The sequence below is a fragment of the Rhinolophus ferrumequinum genome, chromosome 24, assembly GCF_004115265.2.
Source record: "Rhinolophus ferrumequinum isolate MPI-CBG mRhiFer1 chromosome 24, mRhiFer1_v1.p, whole genome shotgun sequence".
Taxonomy (NCBI): domain Eukaryota; kingdom Metazoa; phylum Chordata; class Mammalia; order Chiroptera; family Rhinolophidae; genus Rhinolophus; species Rhinolophus ferrumequinum.
Genome location: NC_046307.1, coordinates 15,703,056 through 15,725,040, shown reverse-complemented (window position 1 = coordinate 15,725,040; position 21,985 = coordinate 15,703,056). Strand labels below are relative to the sequence as shown.

At 45.4% G+C, this 21,985-nt stretch overlaps 1 protein-coding gene and 1 pseudogene across 16 annotated transcripts in view; both read right to left on the bottom strand.

Moving 5' to 3' along the window:
- Positions 1–21,985, bottom strand: part of LOC117016578 (protocadherin gamma-C4) — a 152,751-nt gene that overhangs the window by 70,373 nt on the left and 60,393 nt on the right. Inside the window, exons 1-2 of one of the 16 annotated variants that reach the window (XM_033095983.1) lie at positions 16,327–16,435; positions 14,111–16,132 (exon numbers count right to left, since the gene is read on the bottom strand). The exons of 11 other annotated variants lie outside the window; for them this stretch is intronic. In XM_033095983.1, the coding sequence (XP_032951874.1) occupies positions 14,111–15,586 (1,476 nt within the window). In that variant the 5' untranslated portion in view covers positions 15,587–16,132; positions 16,327–16,435. Of the gene's footprint in view, positions 1–312; positions 2,911–9,025; positions 11,618–14,110; positions 16,709–18,597; positions 21,181–21,985 lie in introns of those variants that run through there. 4 more of the 16 variants (XM_033095977.1, XM_033095966.1, XM_033095976.1 and 1 more) reach the window with 4 other exon arrangements.
- Positions 4,872–7,255, bottom strand: LOC117016997 (protocadherin gamma-A9-like; annotated as a pseudogene).

Here is a 21,985-nt window from a genome sequence, read left to right as displayed (position 1 = left end):
CAAAATCATCAATGGGATGCATGGTTATAATTATTACCAATGTTTCTTTATTGAGAGAAATAAAGATAAAATCTTTGAGAAAATTTGGATGGCATTAGGGTTGTTACTTAAATACCACGATATAAAATTATAACTGTATTCCATATCCTTAACTAAAATGCATTTGGATACCCACAGCTCTGATCAAGATTTATTTTAGGAAATTTATCGAAAGATTGAACCTAGGATCTTGAAATCACAGCGCCATATTGGTATATATTGGAATATAAATAACAGTATTGCAATATAAATAACATTATTTTAACTACTTACCTGTTTAAAAGTCTTCTTATCTGCTTCAACACTAGGAGTTAGAAAGCTAGGCAATAGCACTGAAGAGCTATCTTTGTTGAGAGTATCTTGTGTGGTTGGACAATGATCAACAGAAGAGAGAAAATTAAATTCCGAGTTAGTTTGAGCCCCAGGCACACACAAATTATAGGCATAGGGCAATGTTCCCTCACTGTAGTTGGGGGGAATCTCAGATCCAGACTTGGAGCAGAGAACAGACCCAAAGCATCCCCCTGCGGCAGGGCTGGAGGAGCGTCGCAGGCGCAGGGCCACCGCCAGAATCACCGCGAGGAGGAAGAGCACGGAGATCAAGGCCAAGGCCACAACCAGGTAAAACTGCAGCTCAGCCTGGGGGTCAGGGGGCGCGGGCCGGTCACCGAGGTCTGGCAGTACCTCTTGTAGGCTGTCAGCGAAGACCAGGAGCAGCGTGGCGGTGGCCGACAGGGGCGGCTGTCCCCCATCGCGCACAGCGACCAACAGGCGCTGGCGGGCCGCGTCCCTGTCGCCCAAAGCACGCGCCGTGCGCACCTCGCCCGTGCGCAGCCCCAGGCTGAACAGTCCGGGCTCGCTGGCCTGCAGCACGTGGTAGGACAGCCAGGCGTTGTGTCCCGAGTCCGCGTCCACCGCCACCACCTTGGTGACCAGGTAGCCTGGCTGCGCGGCGCGCGGCACGGTGTCGAAGAGCGCCGAGCCGTCGGGCCCCAGGGCGGGGTACAGCACCCTTGGCGCGTTGTCGTTGCGGTCGCCCACCAACACGCGCACGCTCACGTTGGCGCTGAGCGCGGGCGAGCCCTGGTCGCGGGCCTGCAGCGTCAGCTCGAAGGCGCGCAGCTGCTCGTGGTCGAAGGCGCGCTGTGCGAACACCACCCCGCTCTGTGCGCTCACGGACACGTAGGACGACAGCGCCCGCGGCTCCAGGTCGCTGGCCACGATGGAGTAGGAGACGTGGCCGTTGGGCCCCAGGTCGGGGTCGGAGGCGCTGACCTGCGCTATGGAGGCACCGGGCGGGTTGTTTTCTGGCACATGGACCAAGTAGGCTGACTGTTGGAAAACCGGGGCGTTGTCGTTGACGTCACCGATGTGTAGGGTGATGGTGGTGCTGGAGGAGAGGGGTGGCTTGCCTCTGTCGGTGGCTGTGATGGTGACATTGTATTCCGGTGTCTCCTCTCTGTCTAGGGCCCCATCTGTCACCAGCTTGTAGTAATTATTAGAAGAGGAGTAAATCTTGAAAGGAATATCTCTTCCTATGTTACATATGACTTCTCCATTTCCTCCGAAATCCCGGTCCCGTGTTTTGAAGAGTGCAACAACCATTCCTGGACGGGAATCCTCCAAAATCTCATCAGAGAGAGAAGTGATGATTATTTCTGGACTGTTGTCGTTTTCATCTAGGATTTCTATGATCACTTTACATTGGGTAGAGAGACCACCTCCGTCCTTTGCTTCGACTTCCATAGTATATCTTTCCGTATCCTCAAAATCCAATGGCTGAGTATTTTTAATCATGCCTGTTTTCTCATCCAATGAGAACATGTACCTTGTACTTTGAGCAGTGCTCCTGAAATAGTAATTTATTTCGGCATTGACTCCCTCATCCTGATCAGTGGCTGTCACATGCAGCACGGAGGACCCAGGGGGCAGATTTTCACTTACACTGACTCTATATTCCTCTTTGCTGAACACAGGGCGGTTATCATTGGTGTCCCTAACAAAGATTTCTATTTGAACGGTAGCACTTCGTGGCGGGTCCCCTCCATCGAAGGCAGTCAATATCAAGCGATGGGACCGCTGCTCTTCCCGGTCTAGGGGTTTCTCCAAAGACAACTCTGGGTATTTGCCACCATCGGAATTAACTCTAACCATTAATGAGAAATAAGGGTTAGGGTTTATCTGATAATCTTTAATTGAGTTCATGTTTATATCGGGGTCAGTGGCAGGGTCAAGAGATATCCGTGCACCTGGGGATACAGATTCAAAAATTTCTAAATGTATTTCCTTTTTATCGAATTGGGGAGCATGATCATTAATATCCTCAACAACCACAATGATATGAAAAATGTTTAAAGGGTTTTCCACCACAGCTTCCAGCTGCAACTCACATCGTCTTCTCTCTTTGCAAATTTGCTCACGGTCTATTCGGTCCTTCACGAGTAAGTCCCCGCTCTCCGCATCTACTTGGAAAAGCAGCTTCTCTGCGCTAACTCGCAGCTTCCGAGCCGACACCTCAAGCACACTGAGCCCTAGATCCTTGGCGAGGCTCCCTACCACCGAGCCCTTGGCCAGCTCCTCCGGAATCGAGTAGCGGATCGGCTCGCAGAGCGCGCGGTAGAACAAAGGCAGCAGGAAGGAAAACAGTACCTGTGGCCGGCCGGCCGGGCGTCTCTGCGTGCAGCTCCCTCCCATTGCGCGCTCTAGTTCTCGCTGAGTCCCAGGCTTTTTGGAAAGCTGAAGAAACTGCAACCCACAGCGTCACTAAAAGAGTATTCGGCCCAGGACAGGCGGAGCTGGGAATCCGGGTGTGCTGGGGAGAGTCTGCGCGGCCGGGAGCACTAATGTGTAAGCGGGTTTCCGTCCCTGTGTTGGTGGCTGAGCTGGAAATCCCAGGCTAGAGGCTGAAGAATCCTGGGCGTCAGCGCTTGCCCTGCACTGGCCGACAGCGGCGCCCAGAGGCCCCGTGTGGAACTGCAGTCTGACATTTCAGATTTGAATCCAATTTATCTCCTGTGTATATTCTCTCTTTTCAAAAATGGAGTTATGTAATAGCCCCAAACGTTAGTTTACCATAGTATTACGTTCGATTCCTATATACCTAATGTTTTCATCAAATTTATTATGGAAAATTTCAAACTTATACAAAAAAGGGAGCATTATTATTGAATCTTCGTATGCATGACACAACTGCAACAATGATCAACACAAGATCATTTTTGTTTAATATATATTGCACTCATTATTTTGAAGCAAACCCAAGATATTTAATTAACTTCTTTTAAGATGAGATAATAATATGAGCAAGAATTTTACCTTTAAGTCTATTATATTATATAATCTATTACCAATGCAAAAGTTATACCTCGTTTAAGAAAATTAGAATTTAGCATTTCCACACTCTACCCCGTCATCCATCCAATAAGCCTTGTGTTGTTTTTAAAGGCAAGTGACATTTCTATCATAGAGAGTAGTAGTTGCCTACTGTGACATGCAACCTTCAATATTTATGTATTATTCTTTTTTCAAATTAACACATATTTTAATATTTATGAATATTAAGTACTAAAGGTTACTCTCCAGAGCAGAAACTTTAAATGACAGGTTTCCTACTTCATGGTTAAAAATATGACCACAAATGATGGTTTAGTTTCTTCCTATTAGCTTAAGAATAATGAGTATTTGAAATAATTATAATGCCTGTATGTCATAATGGATTCCTAGACATATTAACCCTTATATTCAGTATGTTTAGAATACAATTTTGAGTCAACTTCAAAGCTTATTTTCAAAGTCTCCTGGAATATCATTTAAATTAAATAATACATTATTCTTTCCCCGATAGCTAAAAGCCAATAAAATATTCTCAGAACCACTCTAGCAGTTCCTGAGAATATTTTCCTAAATCATCTCCCATATCTAGATTTATTTCTAACCTCAAAGGTTGGAGAATTGAGCCATTAAAACAGACAGTTGAAGAATAATTTTTATTTCCATTTTTTTTTGTCCTCTCACAGTGTGTAGTCTCAGAAACCCCTCTTGAATAAGCACAAAGTATAGGAAAGAAGAGTTTCAAACTATTAATAATTTGACCTTCTAGCATTAGAAAATTAAAACCTTGAGGATATGAGAACAAGGATGTTAAATTTTTCACCATTCAAAGAATAAAAAATGCTTACTAGGGTTTGGAAATGGATGATAACTGAAGTTTGAATTTTCCTCAGAAATGATCTTTAAACGCAAACGACCTCTACAAACGTCAGATCTGAAAAACATCACTTCAAAGGGGTGTTGTCTTGTCATAGAAACAAAAGAGCAGAAGCAGCAATTCTAGGTTTTCAGCTGTTTCTCTAAGAATGTGTTTACTGTCTCATTAATTTACCCTTACAAAAGTAGGGGGCCGACCTGGTGGCTCAGGTGGTTGGAGCTCCGTGCTCCTAACTCCGAAGGCTGCCAGTTGGATTCCCACATGGGTCAGTGGGCTCTCAACCACAAGGTTGCCAGTTTGACTCCCGCAAGGGATGATGGGCTGTGCCCCTTGCAACTAGCAATGGCAATCAGACCTGGAGCTGAGCTGCGCCCTCCACAACTAAGACTCAAAGGACAACAACTTGAAGCTGAATGGCACCCTCCACAACTAAGATTAAAAGGAAACAACTTGACTTGGAAAAAAAGCCTGGAAGTACACACTGTTCCCCAATAAAGTCCTGTTCCCCTTCCCCATCTTTAAAAAAAAAAAGTAGTATTGGCTGTAGTAATGTTTTTAGAGTAAGAATTCCACAATATGGCCATTGCAAATAATAATAATACATTCTGAGAATAGGAAACCAGCCCTAAAATTCATAGTGAACCTGAACCAGGGTAAGCAATCAAATAAGCCCACCCAAAGAGCCATATTAATGCCCGATCATGAGAGCAGCCCCATGAGGAAGGTTTCCTTGACCCTAGGTTAATTATTATGAGAAAGTGAAAATTATATCCACGATATAACCAGTAAATGCCTTCTATAAACGTCAGAGCAAAAATTAGGCCCAATAAAAACTTAAATTGTGAGAAATATGTTAATATCAACATAGTCTACCTTAAGTGCAAACACCTGGAGACAAAACCAATTGTAATAGAAAGTAAAGGAGAAAAAAAGAACTCACTGGAACAAAAGGGGTGTCTTCTGTAGGAAACCTAGAATCATCTGAAATGCACAAAGGTTCATTTTTCTCACAGCTCTCCTGGCTGATAATCGTGTCCGGGTAGTTGGGCTGATAATCGTGTCCAGGTGACTCTTCTGCGAGTCCGCGGTGAGGGAGACCTCATGGGAATAGATCTGTAGGAAAGCCTGCACCCCATCCATGCCCACAAAGTGAGAAGCCTGCATGTCAACCAATCTGCCTCCTGAAGCCTGGAGCAGACAGAATGTGTGCCAGCGCCTAAGCCTGAGCCCCAGCAGCACAATGACAAAAGCGAGAAAGTGGCAGGAGACCGAGGCCACAGCCACCACCAGATACAATGTGAGGTCTGAGGCCTCTGGGTTCGAAGGGATCTCAAGACTGCCCCAAGTCAGCCAACACATCTGAGATACTGTTGGCCACAGCCACGGTGAGCCTAAAAGTGCCTGAGTGAGGGGGCTGTCCGTGGTCCTGGACCGCCACCACCAGGCTCTGCTCGAGCGCGTCTCTGTCCAGCAAGGCCCATGCAGTGCGCACCTCGCCCGTGTGCAGCCCTGAGAAGAGCCCTGGCTCGCTGGCCTTGAGCAGGCGGTAGGACAGCCAGGCGTTCTGGCCTGAGACTCTGTCCACTGCCACCACCTTAGTCACCAGATAGCTGGGCTCTGCGGGGCGGGGTGCCAGCTCCACGCCAGTGGAACTATCGGTAGGAAGCGAGGGGTACAGGATCTCTGGCACGTTGTCGTTCTGGTCCAGTACAAATAGACTCAGTGACATGTTGCTGCTGGGTGGTGGGTCCCCACTGTCTTTTGCCTTCACCTGCATTTGAGGATCTCGAAACTGCTCGAAGTCGAAGGAGCGAAGAGCGTAAATCACACCAGTGTCAGAGTTGATGGAGACACAGGAGGAGAGAGGCCCCCCTTGGATGGTGTCCTCAACCAAGGAGTAAATAACTCGGGCATTCTCATTGTCAGGGTCATGGGCTGCCACAGAGAGGATGGAGGTGCCTCTAAGGCTGTTCTCTGGGAGATAGACTGAGTAGGACGTTTGAGAGGAGGGTGGATTGTCATTGATGTCGACCACGTGCAGGGTGATGTGAATTTCTGTGGACAGGGGTGGTGTTCCTCTGTTTGTTGCAGTCACTGTGATGTTATATTCAGAGGTTTTTTTTCTCGGTCAAGAATTTGGGATGTCAACAATCTATAATAATCTTCTACTCACTTTTCTAATTGAAAAGGTAGGATCTCCTGGATGGAAAGACCACTTGACCATTCTTCCCAGAGTCTCGGTTATGAGTATTGAAAAGAACAATTACTGTTCCTCTGGGAGTGGAAAACGCGTGCCAGGCGCAGCGATTTCGTTAATTTTTACTTCTAGATTTTCAGCCTGGAATTTTGGGGCATTGTCGTTCCTATCAGTGACTTCTATTTCTATTCCATAAAGTTGCACTCTGTCTTCAACCAGGACTTTAACGTTAACCAGACACCGCGCGCTCTCAGCGCACAGCTCATCTCTGTCTATTCTTCCGCGGTGACCAAGCTTCCGCTTAGCGAATTCAGAGCGAAATCTGCGTCCTACCTCTGTAGACGATGCGGACTCCGCGCTCGCTGCGCCAGCTCCCGGGGCTCCAGCCCCAGGTCCTTTGAGATATTTCCCAGAGATAGGCTCTTTCTGTCTCTTCAGGCACTGAGTAGAGGATCTGGCTGGCCTGGGTCTCCCACAGCCTCCCCAGGAAAAGGCTCAACAAGACCAATCCTCTGAAGTGCGGGCGATTCTTTGGAGCCGCCATTGTTGCTTCACTTGGATTTTTTTCAGAATGCTTTCTATGCACTCTGACTTCTTAAGTTCTTTTTTCCTCCTGCAAATTATGGAGATCTTTTTTTCCTCAGGAGAAACCCAAGTTAAGAGGCTGTTTTGTTGCCATCCCGGAGTCGGTTTGTGTGGTCTGCGGGGCTTTGCGTAGCAGCAGATTCTAACATCCGGATGGAGCGCTGATTGAGCTTTTCCTAGAGTTGGTGAAAAGCAGCGCTCAGAGTCCTAAGTTGTAACTATACTTTCTGATATATGCAATGCGGTACTTGATCACAGATGACTAAAAAGGAAAACACTACTCTCTTCTAATTATGATTTTAGATTTCTCTAATTGTTTCATTCATATTTCAAAAGCAATTAACATTTGTAGATATCTTAGTTGAAGATGAAATGGAATGAAATTTCTATTAGTTGTATTATTAAGTCACCAGTTTTTCTTAATATCAAATTAACTTACTCTAATTATTGGTAGATTTTTGCTTTTTCTCTATTCTTAATTTTATACATATATCTTATATAATTTATATTTAACGAATATATACGGATAGATTATTCAGTTTGAAGTTATATGAGGTTAATTATTTTGATAGTAAAATTTGTAGAGTAAGATTTCCTTAAAATTTTGTTTACAAAAATAATTTTAATTAGGCAATAGCAATAGATTTTTCTCAACTAATATTGTTAAAGTTTAAAAGGATTGGATTTTAAATGTTACATATTTGTGATTGTAAAATTTTTATGCTATTTCAGAAATTTTTTTTTTTAACTTTTCTATGTGAATACATAATGCATGCACAGGCTATGGCATTTGAAAGATTCAAATGAACATACATTGAAAAGCAGGTTTTCATTTCAATCCTTAAAACAAGAAATCATGCAATTTTAAGGTAATCTTGAACTTAAGAATCACTTACGTTTATGTAATAATTTTGGGAAAAGAACACAAAATATGGAACAAATTATTACTACTAGAAAGTAAAAAGTGCCATTATGAGAAATTTCTTTCAGCAATTTCTCTGCTTTCCCTTTAATGAAGCCGTTCCTAAGGGAAACCTAGCAAAAGACTGGTACTTACTTATGTAATCGCATTTTAGTATACGCATGAAATTAGTAGTTTTTGCCTTGGAATGGAAAATTTAGGATTCTCCTCCCCTCCTAGAGTTATAAGGATGATAAGAAAACCTCTAGTCACTAATGTTTAGTGCTCCAAATGATAAAACAAATCTAGTGACTTTCCCCCTTTCGTCTTCAAAAAATGTAGATCAGGAACGAGAGCAAATGATAGAGGCAGTGGCATCTCCTCTTTTATCATCAAGTCTCTCATTCTGGTAATTATAGAGAGGAAGAGGAGGATTTTGCATTCAAGAAAACTTGAAGGAACTCAGATAATGATTTGGACCTTCTGGTGAGTTCAATGAGTCAGTCAGTCTCTTTCTCTCTCACTTTCTCATATACACACAACACCCCACCCCCCCACATACACACAAACAGATTATTTTTCTTACAATTAAAAGGGATACAAAGAATCATGAATAGGTAGATATAAGGAATAGACATGAGGACTAAACACAAGAAAGGGATGGAAACTGTAACAGTGAAATCAGTGAAGGAAGATACCTAGTAGTAGTTCCTTTGCTTTAAAGGATCAAGCAAATGATCACTTGCTTTAAATTTAATGTTTAATTATAATACATATAACATTTTTAATATGTTAAAGAATGACACAATGGGTAAATTTCAATAGCTTTGAAAAAGAGGTAAGAAATTGGTACTCCACTTTTGCTGTGAAGCAAAGAGCACACTCCCACTATTTTGTAAATCCAAATTTGTAATAAATCTCTATTTTATGGCACATAACTACCCACCACTCCCCTTAAAGAATGTAAGTACAGCTTTCTGACAGGCTATAATATCCCTAAGACAACTCACTAGACTTGAAAACATAATACATTTTTATGTAAATATGGAAAATTGGATAGATGATGAAAAGGTCTAGGCACTTAAATGGAACTCACCGCTGTTAGTGTTTCAGGATGGGAAGTCGACTCACTGGAATTACAAAGTGGAAATAAGGCCCCCGACGAATCGCCACAAAGTATGTCTTGTCCTGAGCTCAGCTGCTCATTACATTGTAGAAAATTAAATTCTGTCTTTCCAGTATGGGCAACGCACAGATTATAGGAATAAGGTAAAGTCCCTTCACTGTAGTTGGGGGTAACCGCGGGTCCAGATTTGACGCAAAGACCAGGCTGAAAGTAGCCCCCGGTGGAGAGTCTGGAGGAGCGTCTCAGATGTAGAGCGACCGCCAGAATCACCGCGAGGAGGAAAAGAACCGAGATCAAGGCCAAGGCCACAACCAGGTAAAACTGCAGCTCAGCCTGGGGGTCAGGGGACGCGGGCCGGTCACCGAGGTCTGGCAGTACCTCTTGTAGGCTGTCAGCGAAGACCAGGAGCAGCGTGGCGGTGGCCGACAGGGGCGGCTGTCCCCCATCGCGCACAGCGACCAACAGGCGCTGGCGGGCCGCGTCCCTGTCGCCCAAAGCACGCGCCGTGCGCACCTCGCCCGTGCGCAGCCCCAGGCTGAACAGTCCGGGCTCGCTGGCCTGCAGCACGTGGTAGGACAGCCAGGCGTTGTGTCCCGAGTCCGCGTCCACCGCCACAACCTTGGTGACCAGGTAGCCTGGCTGCGCGGCGCGCGGCACGGTGTCGAAGAGCGCCGAGCCGTCGGGCCCCAGCGCGGGGTACAGCACCCTTGGCGCGTTGTCGTTGCGGTCGCCCACCAACACGCGCAGGCTCACGTTGGCACTGAGCGCGGGCGAGCCCTGGTCGCGGGCCTGCAGCGTCAGCTCGAAGGCGCGCAGCTGCTCGTGGTCGAAGGCGCGCTGCGCGAACACCACCCCGCTCTGTGCGCTCACGGACACGTAGGACGACAGCGCCCGCGGCTCCAGGTCGCTGGCCACGATGGAGTAGGAGACGTGGCCGTTGGGCCCCAGGTCGGGGTCGGAGGCGCTGACCTGCGCTATGGAGGCACCGGGTGGGTTGTTTTCTGGCACATGGACCACGTAGGCTGACTGTTGGAAAACCGGGGCGTTGTCGTTGACGTCACCGATGTGTAGGGTGATGGTGGTGCTGGAGGAGAGGGGTGGCTTGCCCCTGTCGGTGGCTGTGATGGTGACATTGTGATCCGGGGTCTGCTCCCGGTCCAGGGTCCCATCTGTTACCAACTTATATGAATTTTTGGACGAAGAAATTATCTGAAAAGGGACTTCACCCTCTAATCGACAATATACCTCCCCATTCTCCCCAGAATCTTGGTCGTGTATTTTGATCAAAGCAATTAGCGTTCCGGGCACTGCGTTTTCCAGAATCATTTCCACTACAGAATGGAATGTAACTTCTGGGCTGTTGTCATTTTCATCCTGAATGTTAACTTCAACTGTACATTGTCCTACCAGTCCTCCACCATCCCTCCCTTCCACCACTATAGAATATTCCTTGATTTCTTCGAAATCCAGTGTGCTTAAAGTGGTAATTTCCCCGCTCTTTGAATTCAGATGGAACACTTGCCCGGTCCTCTTGAAAGAATAAGTCACTTCTGAGTTGATGCCCTCGTCCAGGTCGGTGGCTGACACCTGCAGCACAGTGGAGCCTGGGGGCACGTTTTCTGGAAGACTGACTCTGTATACTTCCTGGTTGAATACAGGGGGGTTATCATTGGCATCAGTGACCTGGATCCGGAGCTCAGTGGTGCCGCTTAGGGGTGGATCTCCGCCATCCAAGGCAGTGAGGACCAACCGATGATAACTCTGTTGTTCCCGGTCTAAGGATTTCTCCAATGTCAGTTCCGGGTATTTACTACCATCTTGTTTCTCCTTATTTATCAATGAGAAACTAGGGCTAAGAGACAGTTTATAATTCTGCAGAGAGTTTAAGCCAATATCTGCGTCTTCCGCTACTTCTAATATAAATCGCATGCCTGGCAGTGTGGACTCACTTATTTGCAGCTCAAAGGAACTTTGCATGAATTTTGGCGTGTGGTCATTAATATCCTCGATCTCCACATTCACGTGATAAAAATTCAATGGCCTTTCGGCAACAGCCTCAAATTCCAGAGCACAGACTGGCTTCTTCCCGCATATCTGCTCCCGGTCCAGCCTGCTGCCCACAAGTAACTCCCCGCGCTCTGCGCTCACAGTGAAGTAAGGCTTCTCCGAACTGACGCGCAGTTTTCGAGTCGGTAACTCCCCGACACTGAGTCCCAGGTCCTTGGCGAGGTTCCCCACCACCGAGCCCTCAGGCAGCTCCTCGGGAATTCTGTAGCGGATCTGCTCAGAGAGCGCCGGGCAGAACAAAGACAGCAGGAAGGGAAAGAGCACGGGCCGCCTCTCAGCCCAGCCCCTGTCCCCAGCGCCGCTCGCCATCCCTCTTGCTCCCCTGGGCTTGCTCACCGGCCCGGAGGCGCCGGATGACAAATAATCTCTGTGTTGCAGATGTCCGGAGCTCGGAACAGGCTTTAGTTCCTACGTGGGGGTCTGGGTTTGTTCTTTTCCAGAGGAGGAAGCGGTTGTAAAGAGGCTCGCTCTGTCGGGTGTCAGCTAGGGAAAGTGCACTGCGGCTGCGCGAGGCGATGGCCTGAGCCAAGCTCTCCACTCTGGCCAACAGCGGCGCCCAGAGTCCGCACTAGGAAACTGCAGCCTGTGCTGCTTGGGTCTAATCAGCTACAATTATAATCGTTTGCCTGACCGAACAATCCATGTATTTGTGTTAATATACTTAATATCTTAAATTATAAGGCCTTCTTTAAGGTATCTTTTCTCTTGTTTCCAAATTATTAGCTATGTCATGGTGGGTTTTTATACAAACCTACATATAGATACATTCATTTCACCATTTTACAAACATATGTTGAACTCCTGCCTTGTGCTAAGTACTGCACTTGTCAGTGGCGATATGATAATGAATAAGGCACAGGTATTGCCCTCAGAGAGTTTACAGATTTAAAAAATTCATTCTCTTTATTAGTTATGACGTGAAAACCTGACCTTTCATCAATCCCTGTTTCCCCCAACATTTCTACATAATTAATGCTGTTTCACATAACATATGTTAGAAAACATCAATACTGTTGAAAATTATCTTGTAAAATTGTGCAATTTTGTATCAATCCTAAAATATATCCTTCCTCCTGATAATATCAACACTCTATAAAAATAATTTCTTTTTTGTGGCATATGCAGTATTTATTAATTATGAAACAGTCATATCCAACTTCAACAAACATGGTGGTTTTTCTTTTTTTTCATTAAAATTTATAGCTATCAGGGAAACGCAAATCAAAACCACAATGAGATATCACCTTACACCTGTTAGAATGGGTATTATCAATAAGACAAATAATAACAAATGTTGACAAGGCTGTGAAGAAAAAGGAACCCTCATACACCATTGCTGGGAATGTCAATTGGTACAACTGCTATGGAAAAGTAATTTCTTTTTACTCTTCTGACTACCTTGAGAAGTATTCATTCAAAAGAAACTGTCCCTATGATGTAGCCAAGACATGAGTTACTGTACCCTCTTCTTAATATCTCAAAATTTCTTAGCTTATGTCATACCCAATGTAGTACCTAAATTTATGGGGGAAATGTTTATCTATTCAATATAAAGTCACAAAGGGATATTCCAGTAGGCTGCATTACTTCCTTATCTATGGACTTATATTATACTGAAGCAATGACTTTGGAATTAGAGGAACTGAGCTCATGGTAAGTTTATTTGAATAAATTTACTGAATATAGTGATATTTGTTCTAATTATTTTACTCCATTTGCTAAAAATTTTTTGATAATTAGTGAATATTTTGAGCAAGAGTAAAGATTTTCTTTTCTATCAGGACAACTTTCCACATACTTTTTAAAATTATGAAGTGTCAATAATACAGTTGTCCCCTTAAATGACTGTGCACCCAAACACTGTAGAAAATATGAAGTTAACTCCCTCCCACTGTATATGCAAAATAGGAGGGAACACTGCACCATACTTGGGAAATGTCTTTTTCATTACTAAAACATGATTTATTGTATTTTCTACTGTCATCTGATGACAAATCTGGGGTTCACTTTATTAAAATGCTATAATAGGGAATACAGAAGACATACATGCACACAGTTCAGACAAAATCATTTTTAGTAGAATTAAGTTTTTAAGACCTTGTGTACATGAGACTTCTGTTCTTAAAACCAACATTCTCAAACTGTCTCACCATGAGAACACAGCGCATTTCATATGGCTGCACCACCAAAACAGCTCATTGGAACTCTATAAAACATGTTCTGTATTTTACAAAAGTCACTTTCAACAGTTCAAAATGACACTTTACTTCAAATCTGATTTTATTTTGGGGGGAGGGGCAATGGCCATTTTAGACTGAGATTCCATGTCTCCATTGGTATGAGCCCCGGGTGACCATTGACACACAAATGTAACATTAAGGGACCAGTCACACCTACCACCAGAATCCACCCTTTAAAATATGTTTATGTTTTAGAATATAAGAAGCATTAAAGTTTTGAAGGATCAATACAGACACAGGGCTAAGAAGAGAGGTGTAAAGTAAAGGAATCTTCAAGAGTCTAGTTTTAGGTTCAAACCCTAAACACAATCCTAAAAATTCTGTGACGTATTTTATTTCTACTAAGCTAATCCAAGGATTTAGAAGTCTAAGTAATTTTCTCTCAGTTCTAATTTAGGAATATATACATATATTCCTACATATAAAACAAACTTACCTTCTGTGGTTGGGTTACTATTTCTTAAGTGAATGAGTAATAAGTGAAAATGATAGCAAAATAAGGAAGACTTTAAAAGGTCAAGAGTTCACATTTAAACAACCTTGTCCAAGCCTTTGGAAAGTAAACGAAACAAACTATGATGATTAGAGCTCAATTTCATACATAGTGTCACCACTAAAATAAACCCCAAACTTTGTTGCATACCTTAAAAAACATTTTAAACTTTCTTTACAACACGTGTTTCGAAACACATACATTTATTACAAAATAATTCCTCTTAGAAATAAACGTAAACAAAAAACAACTCACCTGAACAGAAGTGGCTTCATCCTTACTTCCATGAAAATCTATGGATGTAAGCAAAGAATCATTTTTCTCACAGCTCTCCTGGCTGATGAGCGTGTCCGCATAGTTGGGCTGGGGGAAGATAAGATGACTCTTCCCAGAGTCCGCGGTGAGGGAGACTTCGTGGGAGTAGGTCTGCAGGAACGCCTGCACCCCGTCCACGCCCACAAAGCTTGAGGCTGGCAGGCCCACCAACCTGTCGCCGGAAGCCGGAAGTAGACGAGACGTGTGCCACCGCCATAGCCTGAGCGCCAGCAGCACAACAACGAAGGCGAGGAAGACGCAGGAAACAGCAGCTACCGCCACCACCAGGTACAACGTGAGGTCCGAATCCTCAGAGTTGGCGGGGTTCCTGATGTTGCTCAGGTCGGCCAGGACGTCTGGGATGCTGTCTGCCAGGGCCACCGTGAGCGTGACTGTGGCCGAGAGAGGGGGCTGGCCGTGGTCCTGGACCGCCACCACCAGGCTCTGCTTGAACGCGTCTCTGTCCAGCAGGGCCCGCGCAGTGCGCACCTCGCCCGTGTGCAGCCCCACGGAGAAGAGCCCTGGCTCGCTGGCCTTGAGCAGGCGGTAGGACAGCCAGGCGTTCTGGCCCGAGTCTCTGTCCACTGCCACTACTTTAGTCACCAGGTAGCCAGGCTCTGCGGAGCGGGGTGCCAGTTCCACACCGCTGGAGCCATCAGTTGGGACGGCAGGGTACAGGATTTCAGGCGTGTTGTCGTTCTGGTCCAGAACGAACAGACTCAGTGACACATTGCTGCTGAGTGGTGGGTCCCCGCTATCCCTGGCAGTCACCAGTAGCTGTAAATCTCTGATCTGCTCATAGTCGAAGGAGCACAATGCATACAACACACCGGTGTCAGAGTTGATGGAGACATAAGAGGAGAGAGGTGCCCCCACGACAGTGTCCTCAGTCAGAGAGTAAGTGACCTGGGCATTCTTGCCACTGTCAGGATCATGGGCGGTTACAGAGAAGATGGAGGCTCCTCTGGCGTTGTTCTCCGGGATATAGGCTGAGTAGGAGGAACGAGGAAAAGTGGGTGGGTTGTCATTGGTATCTGCCACGCTCAGGGTGATGTAAGTTTCAGTAGATAAAGGTGGGTTTCCTAGATCTGAGGCCATCACTGTGATATTGTACACAGAGATCTTTTCTCGGTCCAAATATTTCCTTGTCACCAATCTATAATAATTATCTATTGATTTTTCTAATTGAAAAGGTAAATTATCGCTTATGTAACAGACAACTTGACCATTCTTCCTGGAGTCTCGGTCATGCACATTCAGGAAGGCAATTACTGTTCCAGGAAGAGTATTTTCCAAGACCGGGCTAAACAAAGATGTAATGATCACTTCGGGTCTGTTGTCATTTACATCTTTCACGAAAATAAGCACTTTGGTCCTCCCCAGAAGTGCCCCCACATCTTCAGCTTGTATTTCCATTTCGTAAAATGCACATTCTTCATAATCTAGGCTCTTTGCTGTTGATATTTCCCCAGTGTTTTCATTAAGCTGGAATAACGGAGATTGTTTTTCACTAATTTTCCAGAATTTGTATGCCACTTCTCCGTTGGCTCCCTCATCTGGGTCGCTGGCTCTTACAGTAAGCAGCCGGGTGCCCGGCGGCACGTTCTCTGGGACCGTCACTCGGTAAATGGGTTGAGCAAACACTGGGGCATTGTCGTTCGTATCCAACACTGTCACTTGGATGTGCACTGTACTGGAGCGACGCGGTGCGCCGCCGTCCGAGGCGATGAGAACCAGGTGGTGAGTAGCCTCTTCCTCGCGGTCCAGGGCGCGCTCCAGCACCAGCTCCGGGTTGATAGCTCCGTCATCTCCAGTTTGCACGTCCAGGGAGAAGTGGTCATTGGGGCTGAGCTGGTAGCTCTGCAGGGAATTCAAGCCCACATCCGGGTCCACAGCCTCTGGGAGTGGATAACGTGTGCCAGGGGCAGCGATTTCGTTAATTTTTACCTCCAGATTTTCGACCTGGAATTTTGGATTATTATCATTGATATCAGTGACTTCTATTTCTATGCCAAAAAGTTTTCCTCTATCCTCAACCAGGATGTTGATATTTACAAGACACCGCGCGCTCTGAGCGCACAGCTCCTCTCTGTCTATCCTGCCCGCAGTGACCAAGCTGCCGTTTCTCCGGTTCAGAGCAAAGAGCTGCGCCCTACCTCTGGAGACGATGCGGACTCCGTGCTTCGCCAGCTCTTGTGACTCCAGTCCCAGATCCTTGAAGACGTTACCCACGAAGGATCCTTTGTCACTCTCTTCTGGCACTGAGTAGTGGATCTGTCCCCGCCCGATCTCCCACAGCGTGCTCAGGAGCGCGCACAGCAGGGCCAGCTCGCCGCGTCCTCCGTAATTCTTTGGAGCGGCCATTGTTCTTTCGCTACGTAATCCACTCAGAATCTTCCTTGGGCATATGCGTCTTGTTTACCTTTTTGCTGCAGCTATGGAGATCATCTAATCGAAAGCCGGAGTGTCCCAAATTTAGGGATGGAGTTTCGCTGCTGCCCTGCAGTTGGTTCGTGGGATCTGCAAGTCTTTGTGAGGTAGGAGCCCTGAGTATTTGGTTGGCGTTCGGTTACATTCATCTCCAAATTAGGTGAACAGCGGCGCTTAGAGTCCTAAACAGTTACTGCAACCATTTATATTTGTAATACTGTATGCTAGATTACTGAGAAAAAAATACTACTTGGTTTTTATAGTTTGTTTTGTATTTATTTAATTTGTACCTGAATTCATATTTTTAAATTGCCAAGAAGCATGGGATGAAGTAGGGTTAAACTCTTACAAAGCATTATAAAATGATCAGATTGATTGGTTAGCATCATATTAAATTATTCACATTTGTGGAACACCTTTACTCTTTAAAAAATAAATTATTTGTTATTATACTCTGAGATTATTTTTTGTGTTATTATACTCTAAGCTTTATTGTAAATGTCTTTAATATATATTATCAAATAAATAAGAACTCCATTTGTCCCTGGAAATTAATTATAGACTAAAATAGACCTATTGGAGATGATTGACTCAGAAGTTATTTTACTTGGTTTAAACTAATTAATCATAATAAGCTTTATGTACAGTTTTTGCTTTTTAATTTTCTTTAAAAGTGTCATTTTAATTGCATATTGATAATGTTTTCAAATCAACATTGTAAAATTTTAATAGTTTAAGTGCTTTTACTTTCAAGTTTTAAAGAGATTATGCTGTTTGGCTATTTTATTTAAATTATTTTTTTTATTTGAATAGAAAACGCTTGAAAGGTACAAATGATTTTATAAGGAAAGGTAAAAATGATTTTACAAAAAAGGTAAATCTACATCCTGTTCTTCCACCAATGAGAGATTATTATATTTTAAAGGAGACTTAATTATCTTCTTAAGGTACACATATATTCTAAAGTTATTTTTACCTTTATTAGTACTTTGAGCAAAAGAACCACAAAAAAGTAAGGAACACATAATTATCACCAAGGAATCAAAAAGCGCCAATACAAAAAAAGTCTCTTTTTTCCATCAGTTTGTAAAGTGGCCATTAACTGAAGCAGTTGCTAAGGAAAATCTAGCAAAAGGCTGAAACGATATATTGTCATCCTGTGTATATACTTGTATGCATATCAGATTAGAAATTTTGTCTAATATTTGAAGAATTCAACTCTATTTTGCTATATTAGTTTAAGGCTTAAAAAAAAGGGAGTTCAAAACATTGTCTTTTCTTTGATAGAAGAACCGACTGAATGACCTTCAATACAAATTAATTCCGCAAAACCCAGGGTGCAAGTAGGGAGAACATGCTTTTTTCTTCTGATGAGCATAATGGACCTACTGCTAAGTCAAAGGATTTTACACACAACACACACACATAGCACATTGCGTACAATTACAGTGGGTTCATCTACATAAAAGTCCAGGTTAAGAGATGTTATCCTAGGTGATTTTGAAACAAAGGGAAGGAAATATAAGAGACAAAGCATCAGATTATTATGGAAACCATAGCAGTTAAATTAGATAGTAAGAAAAGTATCTAATTTTAGCTTAATTTTTTTTTGCTTAAAAGGTTTGTTTAAATGACTGCTTACTTTTACATTTACAGTATATCAAGCTGAAAAAAATCGTCTATTAAGTGATAGGAAGAAAAATTTAGGGAAAAATCTCATTAGCTTTTATGACAGAGCTTATAGCATACTTTAATGTTTCCCTTTGTAGACAAAACCACACTCTCACTGCTTTGTAAATCTGGGCCTGGTAAGACATCCCTAAAAGACACCTTATTGCTCCTACTCCAACAACACTCCTTGAAGAATGATATGACAGCTTTTTGACTGGCTACAATTTGCTTAAGACAACTGTTAAATCGGAACATTGTATGTTTTCCTGTGAATATGGAGAACTGGGTAGACCACGAGAAGCAGGATATTTTTAAAGGAAACTCACCGGATGGGAAGTCGACTCACTGGAATTACAAAGTGGAAATAAGGCCCCCGACGAATCGCCACAAAGTATGTCTTGTCCTGAGCTCAGCTGCTCATTACATTGTAGAAAATTAAATTCTGTCTTTCCAGTATGGGCAACGCACAGATTGTAGGAATAAGGTAAAGTCCCTTCACTGTAGTTGGGGGTAACCGCGGGTCCAGATTTGACGCAAAGACCAGGCTGAAAGTAGCCCCCGGTGGAGAGTCTGGAGGAGCGTCTCAGATGTAGAGCGACCGCCAGAATCACCGCGATGAGGAAGAGCACGGAGATCAAGGCCAAGGCCACAACCAGGTAAAACTGCAGCTCAGCCTGGGGGTCAGGGGACGCGGGCCGGTCACTGAGGTCTGGCAGTACCTCTTGTAGGCTGTCAGCGAAGACCAGGAGCAGCGTGGCGGTGGCCGAGAGGGGCGGCTGTCCCCCATCGCGCACAGCGACCAACAGGCGCTGGCGGGCCGCGTCCCTGTCGCCCAAAGCACGCGCCGTGCGCACCTCGCCCGTGCGCAGCCCCAGGCTGAACAGTCCGGGCTCGCTGGCCTGCAGCACGTGGTAGGACAGCCAGGCGTTGTGTCCCGAGTCCGCGTCCACCGCCACCACCTTGGTGACCAGGTAGCCTGGCTGCGCGGCGCGCGGCACGGTGTCGAAGAGCGCCGAGCCGTCGGGCCCCAGCGCGGGGTACAGCACCCTTGGCGCGTTGTCGTTGCGGTCGCCCACCAACACGCGCAGGCTCACGTTGGCGCTGAGCGCGGGCGAGCCCTGGTCGCGGGCCTGCAGCGTCAGCTCGAAGGCGCGCAGCTGCTCGTGGTCGAAGGCGCGCTGCGCGAACACCACCCCGCTCTGTGCGCTCACGGACACGTAGGACGACAGCACCCGCGGCTCCAGGTCGCTGGCCACGATGGAGTAGGAGACGTGGCCGTTGGGCCCCAGGTCGGGGTCGGAGGCGCTGACTTGCGCTAAGGAGGCACCAGGCAGGTTGTTCTCAGGCACGTGGACCACGTAGGAGGACTGTTGGAAAACCGGGGCGTTGTCATTCACATCGCCTATGTGCAGGGTGATGCTTGAACTGGAGGAGAGGGGTGGCTTGCCTTTGTCGGTGGCTGTGATGGTGACATTGTACTCAGGGGTCTGCTCGCGGTCTAGAACTCCATCTGTCACTAATTTATACGTGCTTTTTGAAGAAGTGAGTAATTTAAACGGAACATCACCTTCTAATTTACAAATAACTTCTCCGTTGTGTCCGGAATCCTTGTCACGGATTTTGAGTAAAGCAATGTATGTTCCTATGCTGGTGTCTTCCATAATAAGAGCTGGTAGAGATTGGAATGCCACTTCTGGGACATTGTCATTGACATCTAGGACGTCTATCTCCACGGTACATTGAGCAATCATTCCTCCACCATCCTTTGCTTCCAAAACTATGGAATACTCTTTGACTCCCTCAAAATCTAATGTGTTTCGAATAGTAATTTCCCCGGTAGTAGAATTCAGGTCAAACTGCGTGATCTGGCCTGACTCAGTGAAAGAGAAGGTGATCTCGGCATTGACACCCTCATCCAGGTCAGTGGCCATCACTCGAAGCACAGTGGTGCCTGGGGACACGTTTTCCGGAATGCCCACCCTGTATAGCTCTTGGCTGAACACCGGCGGGTTATCATTGGCATCAGCCACTAGAACATGTATCTGTGCAGTGCTGCTTAGGGGTGGATCCCCGCCGTCCAAGGCAGTCAAGGTCAAGTGGTAGGACTTCTGCTCTTCCCGGTCTAAAGGCATCTTCAGTACTAGCTCGGGGTATTTACTGCCATCTAATTTCTCTTTATTCACGAGCAAGAAATGATCATTGGGACTGAGCTGGTAATTCTGTAGTGAGTTGGTCCCAATATCTGCATCATGGGCAGATCCTAAGATAAATCGTGCCTCAGGCTTTGTGGACTCACTTATTTGCAGCTCAAAGGAACTTTGCATGAATTTTGGCGTGTGGTCATTAATATCCTCGATCTCCACATTCACGTGATAAAAATTCAATGGCCTTTCGGCAACAGCCTCAAATTCCAGAGCACAGACTGGCTTCTTCCCGCATATCTGCTCCCGGTCCAGCCTGCTGCCCACAAGTAACTCCCCGCGCTCTGCGCTCACAGTGAAGTAAGGCTTCTCCGAACTGACGCGCAGTTTTCGAGTCGGTAACTCCCCGACACTGAGTCCCAGGTCCTTGGCGAGGTTCCCCACCACCGAGCCCTCAGGCAGCTCCTCGGGAATTCTGTAGCGGATCTGCTCAGAGAGCGCCGGGCAGAACAAAGACAGCAGGAAGGGAAAGAGCACGGGCCGCCTCTCAGCCCAGCCCCTGTCCCCAGCGCCGCTCGCCATCCCTCTTGCTCCCCTGGGCTTGCTCACCGGCCCGGAGGCGCCGGATGACAAATAATCTCTGTGTTGCAGATGTCCGGAGCTCGGAACAGGCTTTAGTTCCTACGTGGGGGTCTGGGTTTGTTCTTTTCCAGAGGAGGAAGCGGTTGTAAAGAGGCTCGCTCTGTCGGGTGTCAGCTAGGGAAAGTGCACTGCGGCTGCGCGAGGCGATGGCCTGAGCCAAGCTCTCCACTCTGGCCAACAGCGGCGCCCAGAGTCCGCACTAGGAAACTGCAGCCTCTGCGGTTTGGGTCTAACCAGCTACAGTAATTATAATAGTTTGCCTGACCGAACAATTGTTATAGTCTATATATTTAATGTTTAATATGTACCATTAGAAACGTCATTATCCTAACTTTCCAGATTTTAGAGAAATCGCATAGATTTAATACATGAACTCTATATGTTGACACAATTATCCCCCAATCTTCAAATCCACACTAGAAATAGAAAGATGACTATAACACAGACTTAGCTAAAGGATCTCAGAGTACAGTAATGTTGAATACTTAATAATTAGCAATATATTGGATACAGTTTTATGCTTCTTTCCTTGTTTCTTTTCCCCTTATTTTTCTTTAATTTTGGGCACCTCCACACTGATTCATTTCAATTTTTTTCAGAGCATTAGTAATTGTCTTAAAAAAGGGTGCAATTTATACTTACCACCAAATACCTCTCTTCTTCCAAAATAGTTTCAATTATTTATTTATAGTACTATTACCTGATTTTCACTTCTGGTATCTTAATGAAGGAATTGATGTAGCCAGAAGAGTTATCCTATCCCTTCTCCTTCCCATGCACAATTATTTTCCAGGTTATAAAATGTAACATTAATCCTCAAAGTTACTAGCGGAATAATATTTTGCTTTGACACACACAGTCTCTAACCATGGTCTACTGCACTGAGGTACTGGTTCCCACTTCTGCAGTCATAACATCCCGTGATGGCATT